General features: G+C 33.1%; 1 protein-coding gene across 1 annotated transcript in view; it reads left to right on the top strand.

Moving 5' to 3' along the window:
- The window catches only part of LOC142341260 (uncharacterized), an 81707-nt gene that overhangs the window by 15494 nt on the left and 48171 nt on the right, over positions 1-18042 (top strand). Inside the window, exons 5-6 of the mRNA XM_075392179.1 lie at positions 12691-12827; positions 15504-15956. Coding sequence (XP_075248294.1) covers positions 12691-12827; positions 15504-15956 — 590 coding nt within the window. The remainder of the gene's footprint in view (positions 1-12690; positions 12828-15503; positions 15957-18042) is intronic.

Here is an 18042-nt window from a genome sequence, read left to right on the forward strand (position 1 = left end):
CCAAATCTCATTGATACGTTTTGCAAAAGCAGGTAATCTTTTGAAATGTCGAATTGCTTGTCTAAACTTAGTGTAAGAATTCTTTCTGTATAAAAAATCAGTAACCTTCTTCTTTGACAACCCACTGGCTTTCTGAAGGTTTTGAACTGAACCATATGCGGCTTTTCCTTCCCTGTACAACCTCTGTAGCTTGGCTTTTTCAGATTTGGAAAGGGATCCAGCTTCCTCGTTCTTTGCTTTTGGCATCTTTGTTTAAAATTTTATGTGGATTTATGCCGATTGCGTCAAGAATTGTGTAATAAATATCGGGACATTCAACGTTTTTCTTCTTCAGAGCGTATACAAAATCGACAAATGCAACGTTTGTATCTCTTCCGTCTAACAAAATGGAGTCAGATAGGGATAGTTTAATGCGAGGTGAATTTAAAATTTCATTGATAAGTGATTCGTTGCTAGAAGACTTTGTTTTAGCGTTAACTTTTCTATAAACAGTTTCCAAATTTTTTGGAACCGAATCCTGTTTTTCGTTATATTTGTCCAATCTTTGAGGTGATAACCCGATTTTTTGATCATAAAGTTGTTGAGGAATCAAAACAAACTGATCCATTTCAAGAGAGACGATTAATGATTGACGGAGTTAAAATTGATATAAGACTGATGCCTTTTTTGGAACTCAGAATCTGTCTTCTTTTACTGAGGCTTGTTCTTTTTAAAATAAGGAGATGAATTTCTTCTCTGAACTTTAAAACTTCTTGTTTTTGAATTTCTTTTAGCTCTCCTCTTAGAAGGTTTACTATGCACTCGTTTAGAAACTGGATAAAGTCTTTGGGACAATTTTTGAGAAAAGTTATTTTGAAGCTCTGGGAATATTTCTGGAACGCGTTCAGAGTAGAGAGATGTTGTGTGCTCATCGTTCAAAAATGTAATCTGTTGCTTGCTTTGAGGTAGGAAAAATAAAGATGGTGTTGAACCACTGTTAGTACAGTATCTTAGAGAGTCGACTGTTTTTGGAGTCAAGTCAATAAGTAAATGACCATAGGGAACTGAAGTTGCTGTGGTATACCAGTCTTTTAGTTGAGATCCCAATCCCAACTGTTGACTGAGCGTGTTTATTTGTAAGACATCTCTGGGTGATTTGAATAAAACAATATGGGTGTTCTGTAGTTCAATATCCCGTCCTAGTCGACTTTGATGAAAGAGATTGTGCTTTATGTACACTGTACTTAAACCTTTATGTCTACCAGCAGTAGCTATTTTTACAAATTCTTTAGAACTAGAAATTTCTTCACAAGAGTCATCAAAAATAAGTAAATACTTTGTTCCATTATTAGGTAAATTTTGTATCAACTCAAAATCAACACCTTGAACGAACTCAATGTTTTTTATATTTTTTGACATTAGTCCGTAAAGAGATTGATAGTGTTGATAAAAATAGTAAATTTTGTCAAATTCTGGTTGAAAAGTTCCAAAAACTAGCCAATCACGGATGAGTTGGGATTTCCCAGATCCACTTGGTCCAACCAATGAAATAAAAACTCGTTCCTTCGTGGAAATTATTTTGTTCATAATTTTGGAGAAGGTAAAATATATCCAACTGTACTCGACAAAATGGCGGTCCAAACTGTTGTCTCCTCACAAGTCTCAGCTAATGTAATTCTTACGATACAACAAGCTAAAATCAATAGTATGACAAAGAACTGGGACAAAAAAACTACTAAAGACCGGTTACACGTCTGTCCAAAACATTTCCAAGATTGACGTTCTTGATTATTGTCATCAAAGACAAAATTACCTAATTGAAGCCCCTTATCAGTGTGATCAGTCATTTAAACACTATCTTCTTCCCTAGGGATAAAGGAACTGTGCAACTGAATTGAAACGTAAACAACGAAAAAAATGCCAAAAATTAATAAAAAGATAAGTGAACTAAACATAACACACAACCAAATTATTGTTCCCTCAGATGAATCAGTGAGAAAAAGCATCAAAATTGAAAAAAGTACCAAAGTTAGGAGCAAGACTATGAAAGAATAATAAAGTATGGGAACACAGTATTTGTAGATATTTTTTGACCAACTCATTCTCTTATACTAATTTCAGAGGAAAAAAATTACAAATAAAAATGATAAATTACAATCACAAATACAAACATTAAATATTATCAAAAAAATTTAAAGTCCATATCCCATAAACGTGAGCCTTCTTTTCTGCACAATGAAGAGTCTTCTTGTGTCGATAGGGGTAGTTGCTGCAATTCCATTCAACATCCTTGTTTTCTAATAGTTTGGAAGCCTTCGGACAACCAAGATCATCAAGATTTTCCACATCCTTACACAAGTAGGGTGATAAAATTTTGCATTTTTCAAGTCCTTTAGCAAAGTACTCTGTTGTTGGTGAGCAATGTTGATGTATAATAAAAGCCAACTCAGAATAATCAAGCTTTCCATGGTTCCAATTTATACCGTGCATATTTTTTGTATTCCATTTTGCTTGAAAAGTCGGCTTGTAGTCTTTAGGTGGGAGAAAACTGTATCCAAGTACAATTCCGTCCTTAAAGATTCCCAACTCTTTGATAATTTTTCCTTCTAAGCATTCAATATCTAGTACAACGAGAGGCATTCTTTCTTCTGGGATGATTTTTCAAAAAATGATCAACAGTCTAGCATTTTGAAAATACGTGGATGACAAATTTTTATAAAGATACAAAAGAACAGACCAGTAATGTGACCCAAGAGACATGAGCTCGGAAATTGAGGTAACATGTAACAATAACCCGGTCCTTGGTTTGTAGTTGCTTTAACCGCTCCAGCAGAATCGTGTAAAATTGCATGTAAACGAAACACTTTCGATCTTGCTAGGAAAAAGTCCAGAATTGAATTACCGTATCCAATAAGTCCTCCGTGGGGGAAGTTTTGGTCAATTTCCTCCAAATTAATGTTTTGATCCCAAATTTTACATGCAGCCAGGAAACAGTTTTTTCGTTTTTCGTTGTAGGGAAACATTGGAAAAATACTACTGTAACAATTAAAAATGTTTAGAAGTGTGACAATATCCATCAATTGTTTTCTTTATTTATCTAAAGTGATACTGGTCTTTTTGAAAGTCTCTACATAAGAAAGAAGGTCAGGAAGATGTTCCAATAATTTTTTGTATTCCTCCTTTTTTAGTTCAATTTTTGTCAAAAAACTCCATTGAACTCCGTTCCAACGATGTTGTGAAATGGAAATTTCGTGTTTATCAGATTGATATATTAAAGTAGTGCGTCGTAATCCGTTATGAATAACCCACTTTAGTTCTGAAAAATTGGACTCACTGTCAAGTTTATCAATTTTGGGAAAATTTAGAGCTTCAAAAACTGTATAAGAAGACTTTTTTAGTTCGTAGTGAAGTCTAACGTGGAATACTTTAGATTTATTTCTTAGACTCAGAAAAATATTTCTGGAGGAACCAATATTCCAACTCATTTTCAGTTTGAAAAAAAAGAAAAATGATTCAAATAGTGTGAATTAAAAAGACAAATACATTATAAAATTACACATTTATTGAAATGTACATTGTTGAATATTAGAAAAGTCCTTCAGATTTTGTATCAACTCCTTGAATTCATCCAGAGTGTAGCTGACATAAGTCACTTGTTTGAACTCGTTGTTCTCCTTTCGACAAAAAAGTCGAATTTGTACATAAGTTGAAGCTGGGTTGTCCTTGATGTATTGGAGGAAAGTAACATAGAGTCTGCGATTTCGTCCAATGCTAATCTCTCTCACTTTGTGACACTGTTCCAGCACGTGTTCCATTCCTATGTTTTTGTCGAATTGGGGTTGGTTTTCTCTCATCTCCAGTTCTCCATTGAGAAGATCCTCCTTGAGGAAGCAGAATTTCTTAAACTCATAGTCTCCAATTCGCAGTTGCTGGTACTTTTCAAAAGTCCCAGAATTGTCTTTTCTAAAGACTTGGAAGGTTGGTTCAGTATAAAGTTGTCCGTTTCTTGAAATCTGGGACATAGTAAACCTCCCAAATCTTTTTGAATTGGAACCAAAGTCCATATAAAAAGGAACCGAATCAGTCCCTGGTTTTGGTGAGGATTGAGTGTACATTGAAGGAGCACTCGAAAGAAAAGGTGATACTTTAGAGAGAGACATTTCAACAACTTGAGCTTAGAGTGAAAGAGAAAATAAATGATGTATTTGTACGCAATTCCTCTCAATAACTTAAAATTTCCTTTTATGGTAATGACGTCATGTATACCCATAAAAGGTATGCTAAATGACGTTATTTCCTTATAGGGTAATCTCTTCGGAAATCTTGAGGTTCGCAAATTTTTTAACCAGAATTTCAAACGGATCCTGGTGTTTAGCTCGTCTGTGTTGCATTAAAGAAAAATAGTGCTTGAAATATTTTGAACAAGTATAACAACGAATTTTTTTAGCCTTCTGTTTCTTGAACTGTATCATTTCGAAAATGGCTTTTTATGGAAACAGAACTTGTTACCTCTAAAAATAGAAATTACGTTACCGTAATTTTTGTTTCCATATATAGGTTCTATAGTGTTATCCCAATATAGAAATGGCAGCAATAATGTGTCAGGTTTTACCTCAATTTTACAGAGATTTTAATGACAAGACAATATTTATTTCTGTATCAGTTAAGGAGTATACACCTTATCTACTCACTAAAAAATACTCCGTTGCTACTCATAATGACAACTTTTGTCCATTAAAGACTTGTCGCTACCACATTATTCTCATTTCATCCTCAGTGAAAGAGATACTAGAGAAAATGGAAAATTTGTCTTATGTTTATCAAACAGTTGATTGCTTGTACACACTCTATAAACATCAGTTCTTTGGTTCCATTATAGAAGAGTCAGGAGTGGTCTTTACTCAGTTAACCAGAGCGGTAGAGCACAACTTGGAGAATAAGTACGTGGAAAAAGTGCCCAGTATCTCCAAAAAACGATTGAGCAGAAAGAAGTTCAAGCGTCACCTTCTACGCGCTGAGCAAAGAAATGCGAGTACTCAAACCCTTGGATCATCTTTTCTAGATAGGGTGCATTCCCTTAGAAATTCAAAGTATGAGAGTGAACTTATAAAGATTGTTGATTGTTTGTTAGATGGACATGGTATAATTGATAATCCTCTTTTGTATCTTGAAATTAGAAAATAAATTATATAATTTCTTGCTTGTGATTTGTATTTACCTTTATAATTTAAATTAACTTATGTTAAAAATCAACTTTTCAAAAACTTTTCTTACAAATCAAAAATTCAAACAACTTTTTTATTAAATATCGAAAAATTTTTCAACCTTTTCTCTTAAAAATCGAAAATTTTTTCAACAATTTCTGTTAAATATCGAGTTTTGAATTGAAAAAGTTTTCTTGAATGTCGAAAAAATTTTCAAAAACTGTCATTTAAAAACGCAAAAAATTTTCATTTTTCTTCATTTTACGGTATGATTTTGCGCAAATAAAAGATATTTTCTTTACACTTTAAAATGACAACTTTCGAACCTGTTTTGTTTCAATAAATATCAATTTTTAAAACAAAGATTTTTATTAAAAATCGAAAAAGTAATTTAGTTTTTTTCTTAAAAATCAATTTTTAAACGATCGCTTTTGTTAAGAAACAGAATTTTTATCAAAGTGTTCTTAAAATTTTGACAAAAAAAATTGCTGTGTTTTTTTTTCAACATAGCTTGCATAGTGTTTGTAGTAAAGAAAAAATTCAACTTAAAAAGAAATGAATTAAAACAAAAGTATAAATACATCACAAAGAATTCAAGTATAAAATATACAATATCAAACTTATTCAAAAAGAGTTCTCACAACGTGATCTGGCAAGTTTTGAATTTCATTGCCAAATGGACGGATTCTTTCAACAATTGCTGGCGGTTCTGTAGGTCGAACACTGATGGGAGTTATCGGAGCCTCATCAGTCAGCACAATGGGGTTGTGAGCTGTTCCGTCCTCTATGGAGGGGGTTGTCATTGACGGTGTAGTTGACATATCAGTCGAACCATAATATTGAGCTGGATCGAAGTTTTCCAGATCATTAAATGACCACATGGTGCTAGTATCAACACTCAATTCGCTTTGTTCACTGCTGCCAGCCTTGCTCACTATCCGGAGAAGGCTGTTTTGCGGTTCTGGACTGGATACTTGACTTGTCTCGGGTGTATTGAACCAGTTGTTGGGAATCTGTCCTTCCTCCCATGGAAATGTGTACTGAATGCTTCCAGCAACGTAGTTGTCGGGAAAATCTGTTCCGTTAACGTGAGGGTAGTGATGCCCACTGATCACAGCAACTTCGTGACCCATTGCGTGAGTTCCAAGCTGATTCTCCGTGATTGGAACCTGTCCCTGATGATATGTGTCAAACTGTTGTCGCTGGTGCTCAATAATGTGCCACACTGTGATAGGCAGGTTTAGAATTGACTCGTAGAGACCATTCGACAGGTCTCTGATGCTGATCCGAGCAGTCTCCTCTGTGAAAGAAACTGAGTAGAGAAGGCTGTTGTTCTGCACTGTAAATTCCATTTCTCAATGAGGTGAGATTAGATGAGAGTTTATAGTAGTTGAGACAGAGGTGATGTTGATTTTAGAGAATAGAAAGCAAGTGATGCCGGGAGAATTTTTCAGCTCTATTTATACTAAACTCCAACCAATGAGAACAAAGTTTCCAAAAAGGGTAAAGTTTAGCAGAAAAAGTGACGTTATTTTCCGGAAAAGGAAATGTCTCAGTTGTAAAGTTACCAAAGAAGGAATCAACTCATAGAAAATCTAACATTACTATCCGAAACCCGTAAGCTCAAAACTGAATAGTGACCAAAAAAGGTACATTTTACACGTCTTATCCTAGTTAACAGCCAAAGATGGATAAGTTAGAGGAAATGAGTTGACGTAATTGATCAAAAAAGTCAAGCTTTGATAAATTCTCTCCATCTCGTTAAATCTCAAATCGATCTCGGAAAATGTTCCAAATTTGGAACTAAATTTTTGTATATAAATGTTGGGGAGTCGTATTCCAAATCGTAGTCTTACCCCCTCTGCATTGTAGTCCTTGTAATAATGAAAGAACAGCGCACTCTGCAGAGATGAAGTAATTGTTACTGGTTCAGGAATTGGGATATAATTAGATTGAGACAAATTTCTGTACTGTTCCATTATCTCTGGGACAGAATTCAATATGAAGAGCATTTCATACTTGTTGATGTGTAGTTCTGACGATAAATCGAAAGATTGCTTTGTTATGTAGTCATCATACTCGAATTTTTTTATAGAAAAGGTTGCATATTCAAATCCTTTACTAAACCGGATAATTCTGTTGTTTTGAGTAAAAACGTCTAAAAAATTGTAAAAGAAATAAGAGTCAACATCAATTTCGTCTACTCTGTAAGCATCAGCGATTCCTTCCTTTCTTTTGTAAATTTTTTCCAAAAGTTGTAAGTGATTTTTGATCAACATTTTTCACAAATGAATACGGTATCAAGTAAAACTCTGTTAATATAAAAGAAAATTAAAATAGAAAAAGCAATGCATAAAATGAAATCGTTTATCTTGAGAATTAGATTTCTAAAGCTGAAGTCTGATTGGGCGGGAGGTTCTATTACAACAACATTAAGTTGTACAACGTAAACTTGTTCTTCAATAGTAGATGGAAATTTTTTCTTGATCTCTCTCTTGTTGTGTTGGAAGCACATTCATTCACTAGTTTCTATTTTCAGTAAATCTAAAATTGATCTCAGTCAGTAAATTTTATCAATATTTGAGATACAAAATTTTGGACTAAATCTATACAAAATACTGTAACAATTGTGAATTTTTAAAGAATAGTTTTCTTGTTGTAATTTCTTTGGAGAAATAATCTGAATGGAAAAATTCAAGTAAAGTTTAACAAATAAGAGTGAGAAGAAAATGAGAAAAAAAATGTTAATTTCGAATTTTTTGCCACGGAATGAATTTGTACATTTAAACTGGAAGCTAGTTAATTATATGCAGAACTGTTGCAATTAGAATCATATCAATCTTCTAGAATGTTCTGACATGACGCCTGAATCTAAAAATAGAAATGACGTCATTTCCATATATGGAAGGGATGAGTCATCATCGAGTCCAAAGTTACATAGCAGCTTTAAATCATTATACTTTCTGTTTTTTCAGACTCAGTTGCTTCGCAATTTACCTGAATTTTACTCAATTGATATTGAACTAACATAATAATGCCTGCTGTCTTTTTTCTGATCGTCTTTAATTTGTAACAGAATTGGTTAAAATTGATGGGTGAAAAAGAACTTTCATTTTGCATTCGTTTTTGTAAAGAATTAAAAATTTTCAAGTTTGTTTCAATTTAGTAGAGATTATGCTATTTGACATCAGTTTTGCGTGATTTTGACCCTTGTCATTGTATATTGGTTTGAAAAATCTGCATCACATAAAAAATTGTTCACTCTGACGAAATTTATATTGCGTTAGTCGACTTATAAGTTGTTGATCAGTATTCTGTGGTTTTAAAATAGTATTTTGCTCATATAATAATCTCGCTATATCTGAACTGGTTTAATTCATTTGTTTTATGAAAGTTAGTATTTTCAACCAATCAGAATCAAGTACTTAACTTATTCTAGAATATATGGTAAAGAGCACTCTATGACAAAAATACATTAAATTGCTCAAAATATTCTTTTTCTAAATATTTAGCATAGATTCTAACCAGTTAATCGACTAAGCACGTTTTAAAACTAGCATTTTATTGAGTGCGGGTAGTAGTTCTCGTGTTTCGACGTAAATTGAGTGCAAGAAACAGAATAAAAAGAACATGCTGACTAATAAAGTCGATATTATTTTTTTAACAATTGTGACTATTACTCAGTTAGCTACGCAAGTTGTTCTTTTTATCGACTTTATTAACCCACTCGGGTAATTGTGCCTCAGTTTTCAGTTTCCTGATACTTTTTCAATGTCAGTCTTAGATTGAGGATGTATTTTTATGTGTTTAGTTTATTTTGTGTCTGTGATTTTTTAAATTCTAGTTCATTTGCTTTTCTATTATTTGACGTTTTTCCAAGTTTTCAGCGATAACGAGTTCACTAGTACTGTGACAATGTCAGATTAGCAAGAGGTAGTTTCGATCTACCGACCTCTGGGTTATGAGCCCAGCACGCTACCACTGCGCAATCTTGCTGTTTAATGTCGGCTATACGTCATCTTAAAACATCTAGGTTAAATTGTGAATTTTTGACTTCAGTTTTCAGTAAAACTTTCGTAAAGTTTGATTCGATTTAGCAGATTTTATGCTGTTTGACATCATTTTTGCGTAATTTTGAGCTTTTTATTGTATTTTAATGCTAAAAACTGCACCACATAGCAAACTGCTCACTCTGACGAAAGTTGTATAGTACTAGTCAACTTTTAAATTGTTGACCTTTTTTATGTAATTCCTAATCTTAATACATGTCGACTCACCCAGTTTCTTTCATGTAATCTTGATACATGTAGCCTATACCTAATCTTAATACATGTAGCCTATTCCTAATCTTAATACAAGTAGCTTATACCTAATCTTAATACATGTAGCCTATACCTAATCTTAATACATGTAGCCTATACCTAATCTTAATACATGTAGCCTATACCTCATCTTAATAAATGTAGCCTATACCTAACCTTAATACATGTAGCCTATACCTAATCTTAATACATGTAGCCTATACCTAATCTTCATACATGTAGCCTATACCTAATCTTAATGCATGTAGCCTATACCTAATCTTAATACATGTAGCCTATACCTAATCTTAATACATGTAGCCTATACCTAATCTTAATACATGTAGCCTATACCTAATCTTAATACATGTAGCCTATACCTAATCTTAATACATGTAGCCTATACCTAATCTTAATACATGTAGCCTATACCTAATCTTAATACATGTAGCCTATACCTTATCTTAATACATGTAGTCTATACCTAATCTTAATACATGTAGCCTATACCTAATCTAAATACATGTAGCCTATACCTAATCTTAATACATGTAGCCTATACCTAATCTTAATACATGTAGCCTATACCTAATCTTAATACAAGTAGCCTATACCTAATCTTAATATATGTAGCCTATACCTAATCTTAATACATGTAGCCTATACCTAATTTTAATACATGTAGCCTATACCTAATCTTAATACATGTAGCCTATATCTAATCTAAATACATGTAGCCTATACCTAATCTTAATACATGTAGCCTATACCTAATCTTAATACATGTAGCCTATACCTAATCTTAATACATGTAACCTACACCTAATCTTAATACATGTAGCCTATACCTTATCTTAATACATGTACCCTATACCTAATCTTAATACATGTAGCCTATACCTAAAAATAATACATGTAGTCTATACCTAATCTTAATACATGTAGCCTATACCTAATCTTAATACATGTAGCCTATACCTAATCTTAATACATGTAGCCTATACCTAATCTTAATACATGTAGCCTATACCTAATCTTAATACATGTAGCCTATACCTAATCTTAATAAATGTAGCCTATACATAATCTTAATACATGTAGCCTATACCTAATCTTAATACATGTAGCCTATACCTAATCTTAATACATGTAGCCTATACCTAATCTTAATACATGTAGCCTATACCTAATCTTAATACATGTAGCCTATACCTAATCTTAATACATGTAGCCTATACCTAATCTTAATACATGTAGCCTATACCTAATCTTAATACATGTAGCCTATACCTAATCTTTATACATGTAGCCTATACCTAATCTTAATACATGTAGCCTATACCTAATCTTAATACATGTAGCCTATACCTGATCTTAATACATGTAGCCTATACCTAATCTTAATACATGTAGCCTATACCTAATCTTAATACATGTAGCCTATACCTAATCTTAATACATGTAGCCTATACCTAATCTTAATACATGTAGCCTATACCTAATCTTAATACAAGTAGCCTATACCTAATCTTAATATATGTAGCCTATACCTAATCTTAATACATGTAGCCTATACCTAATCTTAATACATGTAGCCTATACCTAATCTTAATACATGTAGCCTATACCTAATCTAAATACATGTAGCCTATACCTAATCTTAATACATGTAGCCTATACCTAATCTTAATACATGTAGCCTATACCTAATCTTAATACATGTAGCCTATACCTAATCTTAATACATGTAGCCTATACCTAATCTTTATACATGTAGCCTATACCTAATCTTAATACATGTAGCCTATACCTAATCTTAATACATGTAGCCTATACCTAATCTTAATACATGTAGCCTATACCTAATCTTAATACATGTAGCCTATACCTAATCTTAATACATGTAGCCTATACCTAATCTTAATACATGTCGACCGCTATAACTAATCTTAATACATGTCGACCGCCATAACTAATCTTAATACATGTCGACTGCTATAACTAATCTTAATACATGTCTACCGCTATAACTAATCTTAATACATGTCGTCCGCTATAACTAATCTTAATACATGTCGGCGGCTATAACTAATCTTAATACATGTCGGCGGCTATACCTAATCTTAATACATGGAGATTCTATCCCTAATCTTAATACATGTCGGCGGCTATACCTAATCTTAATACATGGAGATTCTATCCCTAATCTTAATACATGTCGGCGGCTATACCTAATCTTAATACATGGAGATTCTATTCCTAATCTTAATACATGGAGATTCCATTCCTAATCTTAATACATGGAGATTCTATCCCTAATCTTAATACATGCAGATTCTATTCCTAATCTCAATACATGTACGCGCCTATACCCTATCTTAATACATGCAGATTCTATTCCCTATCTTAATACATGGAGGAGGCCCCTACTCCGAAAATACCGCTATACCCTATCTTAATACATGGGGTCCTCACCCCCCCGGGGACTATCACTCACTATATTACTACTAGAAAGGAAATTACAAGACATAAAAAAATCTACAATTGATCGTGTTAGAAAACTTGTTGATGTTGTGCCTTATCTAAATTTTTTTTTCCAAATTGACAATTAAGTTACTTTCTTACTTTCATTAACATTCAGTTAAATTCTCAAGTCAGATATAATATTTGTAAAATCTTGATTTTTCGATCTCATTATCTTAAGTTTTCTTTTAATCTGAAAACTTCAGTGCTGCACCTCAACATTAAGTTTGGTTTTAGCATTTGTTTTGTGCAAAAAAATGTTGAAAAATTCTATTTGTGATAACTACATGTTGTCAAATGATGAACTATCAATGGCTTTCTGGTGACGTTTTTCATTGATAACTCTGTCAAATAAGCGTCCGCCTCTTATAATTAAATTCATAGGTGGTCATTGGAGTCACTGAAATTTAAGAAAAAGTTAAATTCTTTTCTAACTTGCTGGCTCCTAATTGAATGTCACCCAATTTCTCGGGCTGTTCCGGTTATAACCCGCTACCCCTTATCCCCCTTATGGCATGTTTACAATAACGTCCCATTAATCTCTCGAGATGCTAATAAAAATTTTGTTTGCAAAAATGTACTTTTCGTATAACTTAACTGTTGATACTTTTTTCAATGCGACGAAAGGTATAGATGCAATGGTATAACAGATATTTTAGACTTTTTAACATACGATGTTTTAGACCTGAGAAGAAATCGGATTCTTCTTCTGAGACCAAGAAAAGCAAGTCAGATGAGATAGAGGCTAGTGGGGCTGAAGCGAGTGGGGAAGCCGAGGTTGGCGAAAAGGAGGAAAGTATCAATGAAGTCACTAAGTCAGGTTTGTTTCTCGTTTATTACTCATTTGGGTGCATCACGCATAGTTAAATACTGCTCCAAAATTGATTCAAATTTACCTGTACGCAACGGAACACTGGCAGTTCTTATAAATAAAATATCTGGGACATTGGGACACGCCACTTTTTCGGTTTTTCATAATTGAGTCAAGTGTCGGTTAATTGGCTTCAGGGTTCAGGATTGGACCCCCCTCCACTGCTAACAAAATTCCGAACCTACGGTCAAAAATTATTTTATAAGTATTTTCCAGTTACAAATTTTCAACGATGAACAGATCAGTCCGGCATGAAACCCGTGGTGCCATACCCATGCTCTACACCATCAACCACATAACATTTCAAATTATTCTATTGATTTCAAATTGGAGTAATCAAACATGAAACTGAAAACATCAAGGTGATTTTGACACTTCAAGTTGATAACCTCTAAAATTACTTGCTTGTAGAAGTAACCTGAAGATAACTGTTGTTACTATATTTGTGGAACTTGTCTGGCACTCAATGCATTTTCTTTGGAATCAATGGTCTAGACACAACACCATGTGACTCAAAGTGTTGTTTTAACAGTTATTTTTGGTATTAGAAACTTTATGCAACCCTGGCTTTTTCACTGAGTCAATTTTTGGCGATCTTTTCTGAAGTGATAAATAAACATTTCCATTACAAAACTCGTGATATACCTATTAGATCGTTGATAAGATTTCAAGTTATTATTATTTTTTCTCCGTGATATTGAGATTGGTGATGTTTTAAATTTGTCAGACAGTTTTAACTTTTCACGCATCTTATTTCCTTAATTGCCTGAATTTACTCTAGGTTTTTTTTAGATTCTATTGATCAATCCCCTTCAACTATCAGAAGTATTCCTTCCCCTATGAGAAAGCATCTGAACAGTAGAATACAAAGAAAACTGAAGATCAAAATCATCAGAAACGTGAAAAGATCAAAAAAATTTCAAATTGTTGTTTACAAACATTTACCAATCAAAGAGTATGTAAAAAAATTTCCACCTTCCCAATGGAGAAAATAGTACTGAAGTTTTGCAAAGCACTCACCATTTGTTTCCTTGACGTTGAAAAGGAAATGAACCGGAAAAAGAGTAAGAAAAAAAAGAAACGAAATTGTGGAATATTGTATTGGAATAATTTTTTGTTTTATTAGACATTTATACATACCTACCTCAACTTCTAAACTGAAATGTATTAGGCCCAATACCAATTGGCAATTGCTGTGTTGTATTTTGGACTAAAAAACTATCAAATTATTTAAATTCAGTCAGGAAATGTTTTCCATGTTTTTACATTGTTTTCTAATTAGCGTCGAATTCCAAAATGTTACATTTGAACAATATTTTAAGTTCTTCAAAATAAAAAAAATGAAAAGAAAATAAAAGCTAAAATTGTTTTTTTTTCTCGTGTTTTAAACTTTTTTCAGCCTTTCGAAACTTTTTCTAATCTATGAAGACATTTAAGTGTTATTTACGCCCTAATCAATAGTCTTCATTTGTTTCAACTTCTTAAACATGAACAGGGTATAGTTGTTAAATTATTAATTTTTTCCTGCACCATTTTGCAGTCGATTTGATTTTTAGTTCATAGCATGTTTTAGACAAGCAGTTTACAATAATGGATTCCGTGAGTTCGTGATAATCGATTTCGTGAGTTCTTGTATTTCAATCGCCGAAATAGTGGACTATACTTAGGAAGTAGCTATTTTCTTGCTAAAGTCTGCTTATTCAAAAAACGTAAAATAAGGTGAAGTACTCGGTGATGTAACAAGCTAGTGGTGAAAATTACGGTTCAAATATTTAACACGTTATATTGCAGATCTACTACTGGTTCGGCACCTGTTTTTTTAATAATGCTGTTGCTTATTTTTTATCCATATTTTTGGAAGTTCATCCACACTAACAGGGGGGGGGGGGGGGGGGGGGCACTCTCTTGAGAGTCTGCTTCAAATAATCTTTTCCGCCTTTTTCAGCTGCGTTAAAGTAACTTCATGCAAATTACCCAAATTTGTGTTTTTCATGGTGCGGGTTTGGCCTTGCTGTGTTTTTATTGTGGTTCTTTTAGCCTTTATGTCTCACTTGAATTGTTTTCTTTGCTTTCTATAGTTTGCGGAATATGTACTTATGCATTTAAGTGTAGTGTTATTGGTTTGATTTTTGTTTTTTATGTTTGTTTTAGAAAACAACTGAAAATTAAGAAAGCAATTTAAGAAATGAAAACCAGAAAAACGTTCTGGATTTTTCCTGCTTTTGTACCCCCCCCCCCCCCGGCAGTAATATATCATCATGTAAAAATAGGGCACATGCTTCTAGAGGTGCAAATAATATGCACCCTCAAAGACTTTCACAAACAGAAAAGATCCACCAAGATTGGGCACAATAAAAAGCTATTGGAAGAAACTAGAGCACACGGAAAATAATGAAAAAAGAGATAAAGTTAGTTGATGGAGCCATGCTTACATATATATGTTTTAAAATCGCTGTAATTTTGCTTCGATCTCGACTCAATTGGGCTTTTGTCTCTGATTGACATAAAGTTTCCAGAATGTGACTGAGGACATTCTAGAAAAAATAAAATTTTACACAATTTCCAAAACTCAAGTTTAAATTAGAAAATTAATTGATAAATCGGTACGCATTTCGAAATTTTCAGGAGCCAAAGATAAGAAATCTTCTCTCAGACCTCAAATAATTGTGGATAAGTCCGAAAGTGAATATGGACCAACCGATGCGACTGGAGATCTCACTCCTGAAAATGAACTGACTGGGTTCAGCAGGTCTGGTAACAGTGCCCTGGAAAAGTCAACCGGATTAGGTGCTTCAAAGTCGAGCAATAAAGGCCTTCTGGGTTCAGATGTGGCCAGCAAACCTAAAAACAGGACAAAGAGTCCTACTTCTCCTAGCAGTGCTGATGGTGATTATACTTACACGTATAAGACCACTGATATAAGTTCTCAGGCAACTTCGTTCAACCAGACGGAAATGTATCAGCCACCATCTGAGGGAGAGACCAGATCAATCAGTGACAAATATCCAGAGTCAAAAGAGCAAATTGAGCGAAACTCTCCGGTCATTGAAGAAGAGTCTCCATCCAAAGTCAGCAGAGGTTCGTTAATTGTTCCGACCCCTCTTGAGGGGGGGGGGAGGAACTATATACTCAAATGGGTTTTTTTTGTTCAGTCAATTTTGGCCGATCGATATATTCATAGTAGAGAGTTGAGACTGGTATCATTAGAAAGCTTGTCCAGCGCAGAATATGGAATTAAAAAGATTTTTTTATTTTCGTTTTTGACAGGGAGATATCGAGGTTTAAACTTTCGAGAAAATAGAGTGAATTCCGTTGATTTCATTCGCCTTTTATCGGAATTTTTGACTAAAATTTCACCAATTTAGATAAAATTTATTAAATTTTTTCAAGAAAATGTTGTTGATTTTGCAAGACAAAATAAATTGTCGGCTATTTTCATTGAATTTTTTTGTCACAAGTTCCGGCTAAATATTTCACAAAATTTAGACTTTTTTTAATCAAAAACAGCACGAATCAAGTTTCTTTAGTCCACTCTGATTCAATTTGAAGGAAGTGCACACCCAAACACGACTAACACAACCTTTGTAGACTGAAAAGGGGCTAATTTCACTGCAACTTCCGTTGAGAGTGCTCTGTAAATAAAAATTTGACGTTTTTTGATAACTTTTCGTTGATTATCAAAAACGGATCATTTATTTTTGATTTTTCAACTAACAAAATATCTTTATCAATGACATTCCAAATATTAAATATTCCTAATGAACAATCAGCATTGGCAGGACCAGTTCTGTACCAATCTTAGACCTTTACAATCCAAAAATAATTCGGATTGTCGTCAGTCGGTTTTTTACAAAAAAAAATCGATCTTTTTTATACAAATTAAATAACAGAACATTTCAAATCAAAGCTCAATAGTGATAGGTCCTATAGGCTTCCGAATCAGCTCTAAGTTATTTTATCAAGTTGATTGCTTGAAAGCTTATGATCGTTTTCAATTTTAAAATATTTGATTTTTAAATAAAAAATGGCTTATTGAACTTTGCCTCCATTTTTCTCTTAATTTGGTCCACTTGTAGCTTAATGTCAGCAATCAAAGAGTGCTCCTTCTTTCTGTTGAATTCAAATTTAGTCTGTATTGCGGTTTTACGCCTTAAGTTATGGTTTTTTGGCTTTGATACTACTAGATTTCACAATACTTTTTTTAATTTTTAGGTATTTGCCCATTTTTCTTGTTTTCTAGTATTGTCAAATTATCACGTTATTGTCTGTTCATATATCACATTTTTCGCGTTCAAATAGCGCACAACACAATTGATAATAATTAAATTCTTAAATATATAGATTGTGGTTCTTTACCCCTTCGACACTACTTTCTCGAAGAATTTAATTGAATTTTTTAATTTTGTCTTTTACTGTAGTTTTTACTTTGTCTTTTTAGTCATATTTAATTTCCCGCACAATGACCCGGTTTGATTAGCTTTTCCTGGAAGAGTAGATGAGCCGATGTTCTGATATTAGAATATAGATAATGGCTTTCATGACTTTGAAAACAATTGTTTTCCAAAATGAAAAAAAAAAACATTTCAACTTCGCAATTTTGTTCCTTTTATTGTCTGTTTGTTACCTTGGTCTCGTTAATTAAAGGTTAAAGATGACCTAATTTTTGTCAAGGGTAGGTGTCAAAAGGGATTGATGTCACAAAATCCAACTTTTTTAAAGAATTTGTTGTGACTTTACTGGCTTCGACACGGGTTTTTCACAAAAAAAGTAAATTAATTTTTGATTTTTGTCATATTTGACGATCTTTTTGTAGACGTAAGACATATTCTGGATAATTGCAAGTCTCGAGGGCTTTCTTTGGAAGAATAAACGAACCTATTCAATTTTTTCGTTTTGTAATTAACGGCTTTCATGTCTTTGGAACTAAATTTTTTTTGATAAAAACAAATATTACATAATCTTGCTTTTTTTCTTTTTATTCAAATTGTTGCCTAGATTCATTAATGAGAGGCCACTTATTAAATTATTTGTGTTCGACGAAGGTGCAGTCGAACATATTTTGGGGGCCAAAGTATGGCTTTACGGCTTTCAAAGCCTTTTCTGGCAAGGTTCAATTGATTTTTAGTTTGTTGTCTATTTGCTGTTCTTTATGTAACTGCATAAA

The sequence above is a fragment of the Convolutriloba macropyga genome, chromosome 6, assembly GCF_964194025.1.
Source record: "Convolutriloba macropyga chromosome 6, txConMacr16.3, whole genome shotgun sequence".
Lineage (NCBI taxonomy): Eukaryota > Metazoa > Xenacoelomorpha > Acoela > Convolutidae > Convolutriloba > Convolutriloba macropyga.